Source organism: Vitis riparia, unplaced genomic scaffold (assembly GCF_004353265.1).
Source record: "Vitis riparia cultivar Riparia Gloire de Montpellier isolate 1030 unplaced genomic scaffold, EGFV_Vit.rip_1.0 scaffold826_pilon_pilon, whole genome shotgun sequence".
Lineage (NCBI taxonomy): Eukaryota > Viridiplantae > Streptophyta > Magnoliopsida > Vitales > Vitaceae > Vitis > Vitis riparia.
Genome location: NW_023269804.1, coordinates 91,504 through 107,800, shown reverse-complemented (window position 1 = coordinate 107,800; position 16,297 = coordinate 91,504). Strand labels below are relative to the sequence as shown.

General features: G+C 32.4%; 1 protein-coding gene across 14 annotated transcripts in view; it reads right to left on the bottom strand.

The window, feature by feature from the left end:
* Positions 1-756: 756 nt before the first annotated feature.
* LOC117910729 (putative disease resistance RPP13-like protein 1) overlaps positions 757-16,297 on the bottom strand; it is a 44,626-nt gene continuing 29,085 nt past the window's right edge. The window contains exons 1-7 of one of the 14 annotated variants that reach the window (XR_004650742.1): positions 7,603-11,770; positions 3,433-3,631; positions 2,803-2,861; positions 2,201-2,326; positions 1,581-2,054; positions 1,318-1,449; positions 757-1,181 (exon numbers count right to left, since the gene is read on the bottom strand). Coding sequence is in view for 2 of the 14 variants with exons in the window: in XM_034824847.1 (XP_034680738.1) it covers positions 7,650-11,657 (4,008 nt within the window). In the remaining 12 variants the exon portion in view is untranslated. Of the gene's footprint in view, positions 1,182-1,317; positions 1,450-1,537; positions 2,327-2,802; positions 2,862-3,432; positions 3,632-5,497; positions 5,742-7,144; positions 7,388-7,560; positions 11,771-16,297 lie in introns of those variants that run through there. The other 13 variants (XR_004650748.1, XR_004650744.1, XR_004650747.1 and 10 more) reach the window with 13 other exon arrangements.

Below are 16,297 nucleotides of genomic sequence, written 5' to 3'. Positions count from 1 at the left end.
TCTATGTGGCTAAAATTACGTTAGCAAATGTAAAATTTGTTGTAGTGAATGAAACAAATGTCCTTATTGATTTTGTCAAAACACAAACTCTTGGAATGATAAATCGATTTAATAACTTCATATATATGTCTTTATAAACAATAAGGATACTTCAAATATTGTAAAGCTATCTTGAGTTCGGGAAAGTATTTAGCAAAGGAAAAAATGATTTTCTCATATTTAGTTTTATTATGAAAAATATGAAAAATGTGAAATATAATTAAAATTACTAAGAAACTTTTATGTTTCTAAATTATTATTATTATTATTATTATTATTATTAGAAGAGTTAAATAAGTTAAATGAGTCTGAAATACGATATAAAAATAATTTATCGACTTTATATCAATTTTTATTTTTTTATTTTTTTTATTTTTTTCCTCACATTTTCTCTCAAATTTTTTGGGAATCAAATATAGTGAAAAAACATTTTATTAAATAGAAAGTTGTTTCCCCACTAATTTGAGCAAGAACAACAAAGCCCTTTCCTCTCATATAAATAATTCAATAGATCAAGGAAGTATTTGTAACATCAAGTGGTAAGTAAAATAAACATATATGAATATATTTTCAACCGCATATAAGAGGAATGAACTCAATCATATCTGCTTTGAAGTTTGAAAACAAATCGTTTCTACTGAGAATGCCACAACTTTTAAGATTTGGAATGACCTCACAATAAGTTGAATCTCTAAGACACTGAACATCCTACCTATCATTTACAAATAGCAATATCTCATCATAAAACATCTCCCAAGAGAGAATAGAAGATGCATGGTTTGTGGGAACAACATATGTGTACATGGGAAACAGTGAAAGAAACTTGCCATCAATGGAGGTTTCCAACAACTGCAGATGTTGAAGAGATGTGAAGTGGCTGCCATTTTAGTTGACATATAAATCAGTTATGATGAGAATGGCTTTCTTTCATGGGCCAAGGCTAATGCTTGCCATCTTTTCATGGGAGCTTAAAAACAAAAAATAAAATTGAATAGCTTGTTCTGATAGTCAAGTCATCCAGTTAATTGGAGTGTGTGTGATATCCTGCGCCAAATTTGTAGCAACTATGAGAACCCCAATCATTGAATTGCACATCCAAGTATTCCATGAACAAGCTGCCATATATGAGGCACATTTACAACCTAAAAAAAAAATAAAGGAATCAGAAAAGACAAAAGATTTCGTTGCACACAATAGAATTGAATACCCACTTCTAAAAATAATTATAGCAGAAGAATGGAAGTGTGGAAACAAGTGCAATCCAATATATATCCATACCTTATGAACAGCTGAAAGGACATCTGAGGAATTTTGAGTTCCTAGACAGCATGGAGCAAGATATAAAACCCCAGTAAAATGGGAAATGAAGGAGGGAAAGTATTTAAGAAATCCAATGAGTTGGGCAGAAGCCTGCAAGTGATGAAGTGCAATACAATGTTCATAAACCAATGCTAAAATTCAATCTTAAAGTGAAAAAAAATTGTCTTAGGATATGCACCTCCAACAAACTGCTTTTGTTAAGGACCTACTCAATATCTTACCTACATTAAAGACAGACGAAATCCTCGAACATTTCTATCAACTTCAAACAGAATTACTCCGCTTTTCCAAAATTAAAAGCATTTCTCTTAATTTTTCCTGTCAAGATTTTCAGACCATGTCAGGATGTGCTGCTAGAGAAACCCGATAAAATTTCCATTTATTATTGCCTCTCATTTCCTCAAGTTAGGGATTGAGAATTAAGTTATTAGAATCAACATACATTTCAGTTTGCATGTTTGTTCTCCTTTTGGAGTCCAGTGTTGGATCAGGGTCCCATGTAATGAAGTCAACAAAAAGCATTCATTTGAAGATAGGCTCTTCTACAGTGATAGAAAGCAGGATTGCTTACACATGGTTTTATGGGAATAGAAGATCTTAATTAAAGGTGGCAGAAATCTATCTGAATACTGCTATCCCAAGACTGAAGGCAGGGGATATATAGATCATTAGCAAAATATCAATCAAAGTTCCACCTGCAGATAATTTCCAAGAAATATCATAATGGTGCCAGTATGGATGTTCATATCATCCACTTGGATTCCAGCTAATTAACGATGAACTAATTAATAACAAAGAAGAGAATCACTCTTCCCACATATTTCCATGCAGAATGGTGTACCTGAGTCCCATGCAAGCGAGGAGAACTTGGAAGTGTATCATTTGCTTATCTCTTCCATATGATTCCACGTCTTTATGATTCCACATCACCTTCCAACAAGCTATCTCTATTGGCAAAATCTCCATCCTAGGAACAAGTAGTTATAATTGCATTCTCATATTTCACAAAATCAAGAACCAAAAAATCCAAAACAAAATTGCATGGCAGAGTTAATTTCCTGTCTGGGACAGGTTTTAGATCCAATTTGCCACCTTTTCATTGCATTGAAATTCCAAAATTAGATTACTATTGCAATTGAGTTGTTGAAATGAAAGAAATGGTTTTGTTCAGAGAAGAGATAACAAAACTCATAATCATCTAAGACACTCTTTCAGCCTTATCATAATCATCTTGACCATCAATGTAGACACCAATGGAATAGGATGCATATGATAACCTCCATACCATACTTTAAAAATAAAGCAGTCTACATAAGCAAAGAAATTTCTTCAATGTGTAAGCAAAAAGACCATCTGCTTTTATCTCGATGATTCTAATAGTTTAGTATGTGAATTTTTACTATAAGGCAAAACATGTTATTTTTCAGAAAGTAGAAGACATACCTATCAAAATGAGGGCACTTTGCAGCGGTTAGTACATTTGTCAGAGCCCTTCATTCTATCTGAAAATTTTCAGAACACAAAAATGTATCATCTCTTATGGATGGTTTCCTTACATGAACTTTGCTAGAAAGATCTTTCCATTTTCTCTTTGTCACATCATACTAGCAGAAATTAAATATTATATCGAGTAACAAAAGAATTTGAGTGCACAACCTTCCTCTGCTAATGATATTAGTTAAAGATGTTTTAGATGCTTATTTTAGTAAATTTTGATTGTGGAATCACAAATGCATGGATATGAAGCCACTATGGATGTTCCACTTAAATTCCAGCTACAAAACTAATAATCAATAGGAGAATCACTCTGCATGCCTGATTAAGCTCTTCCCATACAAAAGGGCATACCAAAGTCCTATGCAAGATAGAAGAATGGGAAAGTGTATTAACTTGATCAGAGTCTCCAACCTAGGAACAAGCATGCGTAAATGTATCCACATGTTTCACAAAAGACAGAAACAAAAAATCAAAACTAAATTATATGGAAAGGTTGATATAATTTCCTTTCTGAGATAGGTTTTAATATAAAAGTGAATTTGTGGTAGGTTAATAGAAACTATCCAATTTGCTTACCTTTTCATTGCACTGGAGTTCCAAAAATTTAGAACATCTTATTTAATTTTGACTTCTGAAAGGCTAATTAACCATCTTTTACTTCCCCGACAGAATGCACCCTAGCATGCTTCAATGGTGCCTCCTTCAAATGAACCTCTCATTGTTATGCAAGTACAAGTACTTCTTTCAAATTCTTAAATGATGCCCAATGTGGAAGCTGCATAAGATGAAGAGGAAGACATGTTTAAAGTTTAAAGAACTTTATTAAATTATAGTTTTCACATATAGAAGAAGCTGATGAAATAATTAAATCATATGTATTACCTTTTAATTTTGGAGTTAATATTACTTTTTAATTTCATAGAGTTAGAAATAAATTGAAAAGGAAATAGACAAAAATAAAAGAAGCAAGGATGATTTAAAATATTCGGAATGTAAAGTAGAACTAAAATTCAGAAAGGATCTAAGGAGTGTTGATGAACTGAAAGAAGTGAGTGTGTTGAAAGAAATGAAAAGTATAACTATAGAAAACAATATCTCAACATTAAAATGGCTACCTTGAAGGTCAAAAGCAAGCAACAACAGAACATTTGATAATCTTTGTACCATACTTTAAAAGATAGAGCAACCTCTCATTTCTTGAAAATGTTCTACTCCATAAATAGTTGGTGAAATATATTGTAGGATAGCAAATGCATTTTGAAGGTTTAACCTTGACCTAGATGCAATAGCTTTCATTAGTTCATCAAGCACATGAACCATTTCTCTTTGTTTAGAATCTCAACAATAACAATTTTTCCCTGTTATTTGATTCATAAGCTTATTCTCAATGATTGGAAATTGAAGTACATAAGCAAAAATATAAGTTGAATGTGTAGGCAAAGGATCCTCTGCTTTTCTTATGATGATTCTAACAATTTAGTATGTTTCTTTGGATATAACATAATAGTTCATCCCTTACATAATTACTCAATCTAGAACAACAAATGCACGATGACTTTGTTAACATTAATATACCTTCCAAGAAATGGGGCACTAGCAATGACAATCCTTAAGCAAAGTACTAAACTTTGTTTGGAGCAAGATCATGGAATCAATGCAATGACAATGCCTTATGGATTCTAGACCAGTAGTAGTGACCAAAGATGCCTAGGATGGAAATATTGAGCAATGAAAAAAAAATCTGAACAAGAACAATAGATTATAAGTTGTCTTAACATTATGAGATTCAAAGCATTTGGAGCCACATTTAGGTGTGGGAAGCATTCCTGGAAAAAAGATTTGTTACCCCCAATTGAAGCCCATTGTATGTGAATTCTTACTACAAGGCAAAGCATAGCATTTTTTAGAAAATAGAAGACATACCTAATCGAGAGTAAAGTAATTGCAACTACTATACTTTTTCAAAAACCCTCCATTCCATCTAAATTTTTCAAAACATTCAAATGTAACATCTCTAGATGAAATATATGCCTACATGTCCTTCACTGGGTAGGAAAAGTTTGTTTGTTTTTGTGGTACCATACTTGCAAATATCAAGAAGTGCACAACCTTCTCTACCAATGATATTAATTGGATGCTTTAGATGCATCAATTTTCGAAAAATGAGAAGTTTGTAAAAAAATCACACATAGAACCTATAGACACTTGTTGAGAGCAAAGTCTCAAGTAATAATAGAAAAATGATTCGTAAATTTTTTGCAAAATCCATCAAAAATTTCATAGCCACTATGTTTGGTTTATGCTTGTCAAGGCCTTGTCTTATCCCATTTCCCTGATTTGAACTCTATACTAAGTCACCGTAGCTTATCCCCACATATTCCAAGCATTGCTGAAAGAAAACATCAACACCAATCAAATTTTTGATGTTGCCTAAGTTAAACATCATGCTTTTCTCCAAATGATCTTAATGAATTTTTTTTTAGCAATTTAGGGAGAAACATGTTTTTTTTATTAACTTTAAGGAGTGAATTGATCTCTAGAAGGTAGAAATTATCTTGATATGTGAACTATTACCAAAGAAAATAAATTACACCTTCAAAAAGTAGAATTGTAGAAGAAGAATGGTACCTAATTGGGAAATAGGCACTTTGTTGCTATGAATACGTTTGTTGAACCCTTTGCCATATTTGAAGAATCTAAAGTGGATGTCTTGGAATTAGGAATCATTTGTCTACATGAGCTTTACGAGGATGATTTTTCCATTTGCTCCCTACATTTTGATGTGCTTGCAAAAACCAAGTAGAAAATCAAGGAAGCCAACAATTCTGGTAGACAACCTTCCTCAATCAACAACAAGATAGTAGACACTCCTGCATCCAAAAATTCTTCATGGCATGAATAGTTTTGCAATGACTTGTTATATTTACATATGCCAACATATATAGAATTAGGAAGGGACAAGTTGTTTACAAAAGCAACTTGAAAATCAATAGCCCAACAAATTCTAACCAAGGAACAAGCTCACCTAGTCACTAAACTACTAAAAGTTGTTTGAGTTTATTAACACCTATATTCACATATAATACTAAACTTTCCAAAAAAATGACTATTATTGGAGAGAGTTCACTATAAGAAAGTAGTAAATATATATATTGGTACAATTTTCACAAAATTATATGATTTCAAAGAAAGTATATCGGGGCTTGTGTCGTCTTATGAATCATAGGTATAATTGATTTTGGGTTTAAAGGAGAACACACTTAATGGGGTTTGCCTTATCCCATTTCAATGACTTAAGCTTGATGTGGAATCACCTAAACTTCTTTTAAAAGATATTAAACATTGTCCATCAAATCAACTCACATGTCTAATGCCCCTTTTTTAATGTACATGTTTACCTTATAATATGGATTTTTGATAAAAGTACAGTCAATTTAAAATTAATTTTTTTAAAATACAACACATAAGAAAATATTCAAATTCTATAACATTTTATGTCACATTGAAAGTTGTCTATTGAAGATATATCTTCCACAATTTTCATATCGGTCACTTGTTTTTTAAAAAAATTATATTAAAGATGTTTTTTGAAAAAACACTTTCCATATTAAAACTATTAAGAATTCACAACAATTTTGACAACGCTGAAAGTTATCTCTTAAAGAAACACCTTTCACAATTTTTATATTAGGCACATATTAAAAATAACTGAATTTTTAATAAAAGTGTCTTTTGAAAAAACATTTTTCATATTGAAAGAATTACAAATTTATACTAAAGATGACTTTTGAAAAAAACATTTTCCATATTAAAAATATTGAGGAATTTACGACAGTTTTGGTCATGTTGGAAGTTGTCACTTAAAGAAACAATTTACACAATTTCATATTAGACACACATTGAAATTAAAAAATGAATTTATATTAAAGTTGCCTCTTGAAGTAATATTTTTACGTGATACAAGTTGTTTATCTTTAGTAAAAAATTATCTAAACTTAAAAGAAAAAAAAGTTCTCTTAAAGTTGTTTTTTGAACAAACAACTTCTATGCATAAGAATATTACCTTTTAAAGTAACAATTTTAATGAAACACACCTAGTAAAAACAAGAGGCTAATAAACATCAAATACAATATTTCCTGATTAAAAATGAAAAAATAATATAACAAATTAATGATATAGTTAGTTGCATTTTTTTCTCAGGATTTAAAATTTGAAGGTGACTTTGGAAATCATTTGGTAACTATTTTTAATTTTTTTTTATAAAATAATTGATAACAAAAAAAATGAAAAAAGAAAAGCAAAATTATAAAAATAGAGAATATAAAATTATATCCAAACTACATCTAAGTGGTGCTTTGCCTTTATTCTTTATTTGAGTGATACCCCCACAAAATATATAGTTGGACTATCTACTGGACCCCCACTTGATGTCTCAAAAATAAGAGAATTATAAAATAAAGTCTTAAAAATATTAGCACCATTAGGTAGCAGAGTCTGGATGCTAGAGTAGTTATAAACTTGCTGACTCACCTCGTTGGAGTGGATAGCCTCCAATTAAGGGCTGGTGGGTTTTTTGTTGTCTTTTTGGTGGTGAGGCTTAGCTAATTTGTATACCCCTGTATACGTGTGGCTTTTTGGCCTCTTATCAATATATTCTGTGCTTACTTATAAAAATAAATAAATAAATAAACTTGCTGACTCACGGGGAATTGGTAAATGAAAATAAAACACAAAGCATAAAGTACCTGGGCCAATAAATGCAGAGGAGAGCAAGAGCTTCGACGGAAGGGCCTCATGATAAGATCACCTCCTCATTTTTCGTATCGTCTAAGTCGAACGCTATGCAGGGGATGTGAGAAATGTTGGGCCATTCTTTCCCTTTATCCCTTTGGCACCGTTTCTTCAGCCGAGGACACTCTTTAATATAAAGACGTGAAAGGGAGGAGGGCAGCCCTTGTTTTGGGAAGGACTTGAGGTTTCCACAATTCTGAATCTGCAGAGTTTCAAGAGAGGTGAGGTGCTGAAACCCCTTATTGTCCAGGGATTTCAGATTTGAAAAACCCCTAATTTCAAGGGAGGTGAGAGCGGAGGGCAGAAATCGCTCCTCGGGAAATCTTTCTTTCTCATATCCTGCAATCTCCAACATTCTAAGAAAGGGAAGCGTTTGCAAGCCCCACTCCATCTGATTGGCCACGAGTTTGCTGCAATTCCTGATCTTAAGCTTAGATAGATTAGTGGGCAATCCCCCTTCTGGAAATGAATCAATTTCTGGACAATCATTTATATACAAAGCTTGAAGGGATGTAAGGAGGGTGTGCATCCCTTGGGGCAGTGACTTAAGCTTTTCGCATTTCCATATCCAAAGCCTTCTTAAATTGGGAGTGGGCAATCCTCCTTGCGGAAAAGATACCAGATTAGGGCAATTAGATATTTCCAATGACTGGAGAGATGTGAGATCCACGTGGTGAAGTCCATCTGGAATGTAAAGGGACTCCAGATTTGTACAATGTAAATGAAGCGTCTCAAGCTTTGTGAAGGAAGCTAATGGAAAGGACGTGAGAGAATCACAATTACTTATCAAGAAATTGGTAAGGGAAGCGTAGTGGTTGTGCGTCATATCCTCGTGGAGTGCTAACTCCAATTTCTTACACCCGTAGATTGAAAGTCCCTTCAATGAATCAATGTCCCTGGGCAAGGACCTCAGAGAACCACAACCCCCGATTACCAAGAGTTGGAGAGTAGTATTATTTTGCATCATTCCCTCTGGTAGGGACTCCAGAGTGGGACAGCCTCTGATTTCAAGCCTTTCAAGCATGGGTGGCAGCACCATCTCCGGAAAAGATGCGAGACTCTCACAAGTCTTGATGTTCAAGTTTTTAAGAGAGGTAAGGCTGTGAAGAATGGGTGGAATTTCCTTTAGCTCGGGACAACAATACACACACAACTCTACAAGAGAATTCAGTTGTCCTAATTCATCTGGTATTTTGCAAACATTGATTATATACAAAGAAGCCAATGAGGTGAGACTGCCCGCACTCCTAACCATCACATCATCACATTCATTCAACATCAATTCACGAATGGAGGGAGCCATTGGAAGACAACACACCAGCTGCTCGCATTCACTAATCTCAAGTTTTGTTAATTTAGGAAGGTGTTTGGGTAAATCCTTTTTCAGCTTTGGACATTTCTTGATATAAAGCTCCTTCAAACAAGGGAATTCAATTTCACGACAAACCCATTCCTCCCACTCTAACATCTCTTCGAACCTCAGAATCTCTAGGGATCCAAATGGCTTAATTGAAGTTGAACTACAATAGCTATTCCCATACAACTCTACACCTACCTTTCGCACACCAGCCATCTTCACAATACAGAGATCCTTGAGAGACTGTAACTGCCCAAGTGGCGGCAAAGACAAGCAATTTTTACAATCTCTAAGTTGTAAGAAAACTAAATTCATGAACGAAGGATCTTCTAACCATTTTGGAAATTTTATGCCATAGAAGCATTCAATGCTGAGCCTTTTCACCTTGTTATGAGGCTGAAGCTTTTCGAGAACTTTGGTTTGAATCTCCAAGTCACCAACAATCGCATTTCGATCCCATGCAAACACTAAGTCGTGAAGGTCTTCCTTTTTCATCAAATTAACTTCTGTAGCATTCTCCACATTCTGCAACTTTAAAATGGAGAGTGCTCCTTGTAGGTGTGCAAGATCTCGTAACTCCCCGAGTCTTGCACCACCATGCTTGCCAACAACAAAAGTAGTCAACATTCGAAGATCTTTTAATCCATTGATTCCCATTGGCATCCCTTCTATTTTTGCTTTAGAAATATCCAAATGACGCAAGTTGATGAGCTTTCCAATCTCGGCCGGTAACTCGGTAAGCCAACGACATTCTGACAAAATCAATGATTGCAAATTCAAAAGCATACCTATTGATTTAGGTAACTTCCGAATTTTAGTGTTAGAAAGGTTCAAATACCGCAAATGTTTCAAATTTCCCAATGAATCGGGCAAATAAGTGATATTATAGTAAGATAAGGATAAAACCCGCATACATCTGAATTTCGGCAATACATCGTGTAGGACTTTATCACTTAAGTAGCATTTATAGCCAGACTTACTTAATGGTAGGAACGTCCGTAATTTATCGATGTCATGAAGGGGATCAAATTTCTTGGAGATTTCAAAATATTCACGATCGTATGACAAATGTCGAGCATTCTTTGAAACATTTTTTTGCTGTCCCATTTCCAATCTGAAACAAAATTCTCCGGATACAAATTGAGCCAAATCGTGAATCAAATCATGCATCACAAACATTGACTTATTATGACCGGATTGTTGAAAGAAAGACCTTGATAATAGGTTCTGAAAACATATTTCACCAACATCTTCCATCGTCTCCCCTCCTTTCAAGCTACCCACTAAACCTTGCGCCATCCACAACAAAATTAACTCCTCCTTTTGAAATTCATAATCCTTTGGAAAGATGGAACAATATGCAAAGCACTGCTTCACTTTTGTAGGGAGGTAATGGTAACTCAAGTGTAGAGCCGGAAGAATTCTACTTTGTTCTGTTCGTAAATCCCATATTTCGCTGTTCAGCATATCCTTCCAAGTCTTCTCATCTTGTTTACAGCGCAACAGACCTGCCAATGTATTTGCAGCCAAAGGCAAACCGTCACATTTCTTTATTATTTTCCTACCAATAGGTTCCAAGTTTTGGCGGGCATCTGGAGTTGCGTTTTCGAAGGCAATGCCTGCAAATAGTGACCAACAATCTTCATCAGAGAGTTTACTAAGATGATGGGAAGAGGTGGTGCGCATAATAGATGCAACATCTTCAAGACGAGTTGTTACCATTACCACACTGCCTTGTGCTCCATTTCTAAAAGGAGCTTGTAAGGTACTCCAGCGACTGGGTTCCTCATTCCATATATCATCCAGCACAAGGAAAAACCTTTGTCCCTTCAACTTTTCCTGCAAACTATTTTGTAGTGATTGCAGTGTATTAGAAGTATCAGATGAATGCCTAGAGACCGACTCTAAAATTGCTTTCGTTATCCCTACCAAATCAAACAGATCAGATACACACACCCAAACTCTGATATCGAAATTGTCCCCAACCCTCTTGTCGTTATAGATCATTTGAGCGAGGGTTGTTTTTCCAACCCCACCCATACCAACAATCGGAATCACCTGAACCTTATCAGCACTAGCTATTTCATCAGATAGCAACAATTCCATGATCTTCTCCTTATCACCATCCCTACCATAAAACTCAGCCTTATCTATCAAAGAAGTAGTCAACCTTTGTTCAGTCACTGATGACACCCCTCCAACACTCTGTGTCAGATGGAGACCAGACTTTCTTTTTACAATCTCATCTAATTCTCGGGTGATTATCTTGATCTTTTGACCAATCTTCTTATTGAAAATCACACCGCTAGGATGAAAAGAGGGGATAAACTTCCATACCTTGCTGGTGCTGGTTTGGGGCCCTTGTACCCAACTGCATCGCTTAGCCTCCATGTCAAACTCGTCCAGGACATCTTCGATGTCGTAAGCTAAAGCTTTGAGATCGTCCACCCACCTCTTCACCGCTTCCTCCCGAATCTGCCTCTGCTCAGCATCATGCAGCACTGCTTGGAGATGCAACAAAGTGTTCCTCCACTCCTGGAGCACTGCTGTGTCTACTTTGATCCGGCGTGCATAATCTAACAAAGGGGTAGCCACCAGCTTGTCCAGCACCACCTCAAACAAGGAAGACAGAAACGCCTCCACCACAACCATCTTTTCTTCCGAAATGAAGGAATCAAAGACTCACAGAGAAATACAACCAGCACGGGAAATGAAGCTTTTGTTGGGAAAGCCTCTGCTTGTGTACAGACATGAAGTAGGGAAAAGGATGAAGAATTCATCCAGCTTTAAATACTGTTTTACCCTTGTCCATTCTTAAGCTCATGCTTACTGTATGGAAGAATGAGAAAACAGAGGAGGGTATTTCAGGAAATTTGTCAAAACTTGACGTCCAAAGCAAATGCCAAAAAAAAAAAAATGTATAAATTGATTTGATTCCCTTGCAAGTGGGGGAAAAAATATTACAAGTGGTAGTAGTAGGGAAAAAAATAATGTGCCTATAAAACAAGTGATTTTGAAATTGGATCCATCTACGAGACCCCCAAGATTCTAATTCTTATAATATTTGTGACAAACAACTGGACGGCAACCAAGTTTTGCTTTTCAAAATTTTTTAGTATTCCACCAAGAACAAGGAATATCAAATATCCAAAATATGGACAATTTGATTGGAATTGTTCTGAAAATTTGTATTACATCTAACATAGATTTGAAAAGAAAAGAAAAAGGGAAAAGAAATAAGAAGAAAAAGAAAACTTTAGATCTAAAAAGAAATTTTCTTCAAAATTCTCATTTAATGAGATTGTTTAAAAACATATAAATTTTTTAATGCAATTAGAGAATAGAAAGAGAAAGTATTTATTGAATTGAACTAGTATATTTATGCTTTTTCTTTTGTTATTTTTCTATTACTTCAATAAACCAAGGTCATGTTTGATTCCTAGTAAGTATTAAGGAAATATTTCAAAAATATTAAAAGAAAATTATTTTCTCATATTAAGTTGTAATATGAAAAATATATATAAAAAAATTTGTAATTAAAATTCATTAAAAAAATCATGTATTTTTAAATAATTTAATTTTTCTATTGAAAAGTTATAATAAGTAAAATGAGTTTGAAATAGCATATGAAAAATAATTTACTACCTTCAAATTTATTTTTTTATTTTCTTTCATTTGTTCTTTTCTTTTTTTCTTTTTTTTTTTTTTACATTTTTCATCAAATTTTCTTAAAACCAAACATATTTTAAATAAAACCTTAGGTTACCTTTGACAAGATAAAATAAGATAGAATATGTATATATATATATACATAATATTTTAAGGTGGTATGTTGAGATATGTTATATTATATAATATTTATATTTAAATTTTGAAATAAATAAAAAAATAATATGAAATATATATTATTTTCAATATTTAAAATAAAAATTATATCATATTCAAATATTTTTTATTTAAAAAAAATAAAAATTTTGTTATGTTCAACAATATTCATGATTAAAATATTTAAATTTCACAAATAAATTTTTTTTATACTATGTCATTTAATATATAAAAATAATTTATATTTGATATATTAATATTATTTTATAAATTTTTTTTTTCAGTTTTTCTTTTTTAATCGTCAATTTAGTTTATAATAAAAAAAATTATTTTGTAAAAAGAGTATATTAAAAAGATAAAAAATAGATAAAATAAATAAATTTTTGATATAGGGATATATTTCATATCTTACCATCAGAAAAAATTAATAATATATTTCACTACTTATCATATCTTATGTTTGATTGAATATAGGATAGGATAAAGATAATTTATTATATCTCATCACCAATCAAATATAGGATAAGATATAATATCTCATTTCTTATACTATCTCATATTATATCCGATCAATCAAACATAATCTTAAAGTTTGAATGTTGAAGATTTTACAAACCATATATAAAATAAAAAAACATAAAGAAAAAATGGAGCCAAAGAGAAAATAAAGAAAATATATTGATTTAATTTTTTTTTCTTCTTCTATATAAATAATGGTGAATTAGAATTTCTAATTCACATATCTTTTAATTTTAAAAATGATTAATAAAATTAAATAATCATAATTAAAATGTGGAGCCTTTTTTGAAATGTGGTCTTTCTTTCCCACCTCCAACCTAGAACAAGCTTTTGATCTAGATACAAAATGTACCAAATCATGAATCAAACCATGCAATATCACAAAAAATGATTTACAATAACTAGATTGACCTTCAATCTAGAACAAAATTTTGATCCAGATACAAACTGTGTCAAAACGTGAATCAAATCATACATCACAAAAAATTATGATATGAAGAAATTAAAAAAGAGGCGACCTACTTCTTCTGTTTTGTTTTTATTTTTATTTTTTTGTTTCATTGGGTGTACATAGAGAGTGACCCATATTCCCGTCATATTAAATAAGATATTTTTGAGAGTTTGAAAGACTTGGTTTGCGTAGGGAAAGGCTCATGAAATGTATTTTAATATATTATTCATCTAGGTTTTTTGAAAAATTAATAGAAACATATTTAATAGTTGGAATAGTATATAAGAACATGTTTGAGGCTCATTCCAATGAGAGTACTTAATACTTATAAGTATGATTAACAAAATTATAAAAATCACTTTATAGAATTAAAGAGTCTTTTGATTCTTAAACTAGCATTTTTTTAAATATTATTTTTCTTAGATATTGTATTACTAAAAACACTATCAAAAAGAAATTTATATAAGATGCAAATACTTGGTGGATTCAAACTCGAATTTTTAACATAAAATCTCTCAAAATATGGAAATTCAAATATTTGTAGAGATAAAAATCCCTATGCAAGCGCTTGAGCACTTCGAGCAACAATTGAGCGCTTGAGGAGTTTTAGGGCTAAGGAGCTCAAAGGGTTTTTAAAATTTTTTTTTTTAGTTTAAAACATATCATCCACACCATGATTTAACTCATTCTAATTTGTTTTTCTCAAATCTTTTTATAGTTACCTATGTTATCCCAATTAATCATGCAGCAACCTTGAGTTTTGAATCTTCAATGGAGAGTAAAACAATTTAAAAAGGTTCAATGTTAGAATATTTGAAATAAAATTGTCACCTCTTAATTACATGGCCTAATCTATCAACAATTCTAAATTTTTAAATTCATAGGATCGCTTCATCATGGATTTTAGAATTGTTTTCTTATTTTCATAACATCAAGTTGATTAGACAAACAAACCTAAACGCTCCCCACCCTCTCATCATTGTAAATAATCTAAGCAAGGGTTGTCTTTCCAACCACATCATGCTAACAATGGAAATTACAAAGACTCTATTATCCTTAGTTGTTTCATCCAACATTAGCAGTCAATAATCTTCTCCTTATTAGTATTTGTACCATAAACCTGAGTCTCATCCACCAAAGAAGTAGTCTATAACTTTTCTTTAGTGGCAAGTGAAATCCCTCCAATACACTTCCTTAAGTGAAGATCAAGTAAAGGAACTATTCAAAGAGATACACAGAATCAAGTACAAAAAAGGTTGAAAGATACTTCTATCAATATTTTTCATAAATTTTTCATAAATTTAAATATTTTAAAATAAAACAACAAAATTTTATTAAAAAAAAAAGTTTTAAGTCAAAATCGTAGTTAGTGTCTACAGTTTTATCAATTTAAAAAAAAATTAAAACCAAATTTACCAACTAAGATTTTATCACATTAAATAAATAAATAACTAGGCCACATGGATGCATATGTTGTTGGAAATATTAGTTTGGAAATTATTTTGGCTGAAATCTAGTATGTGGATTTGTTTTTAAATGAATTATTTTTGCTCAAAACTCCATTCAAAAACTAAACCTTTTCTTCTCCCGTTTTTCTTATTTTCTCTCATTTCCTTCCTTTTCCTAGTTTCTTTCTCTTATCCTTCATCATTTTCCTCTTTTTTTTTTACACTGAAATTAAAAAGAGAAGAAAAAAATGTTACAAGGTGAGTCTCCAGGCTTTTGGGCGTGATCTGCCATAGAAAGATCATAACCGTTAGCTTGGCTTTCCATCAAAAAAATGGAAAAGAAATTCTGTTAGGATTTTGAATGAGTAGATGTTGAGAGATTAACCAATAAGGCATTTTAACAATTCTTGTTAATATATTCTCTTTTCCATAAACTCATGATGAGTTGAACAAGTGGGGACTTTATTGGCATTGCCATACCCATACGTCCATCAATTTCAATATATGGGTCCCCCATATTGGACCACTCACGATAATGATTCAGAGTTGGTAGATTGCATTGAAGTTCTTGGCATTGTGGAGTCCACAAAGCGCGTGAATGACTTGACTAATGAAAAATCAAGATTGAACACTGATATCTTCTTGTTACTAAATTTCAATATCAATGAAAAAGCATTCTTCAGTCCTTTTCTATGGAATCTTGGGGTCTACTCCATTTAAATTAACCATTTCATATTCAATGTGTTTTCAAGTGTTAATGTGAAAATAATTTGGAAGTTCCAATTTTTATGGTTAAGAAGTAGCAAATACCCTCATTTTTTGAATTAGCAAAATATCAATGAAAATAATTTGCTAAATTGAATTAGCAAGTAGCCCCAATGGGATAGAACAATCATTTTTTGAATCAAGCCCTACATTGTTGTGATCTTGAGGCCTCAATACCCTCAATGGGATTGCCAATTCTACTCGATGATCAGTCATGAAGTGGCAAATAGTTCTAACCACTGACTTTACAACCGAACTAATTAACCATTAATTTAGATTAAGCG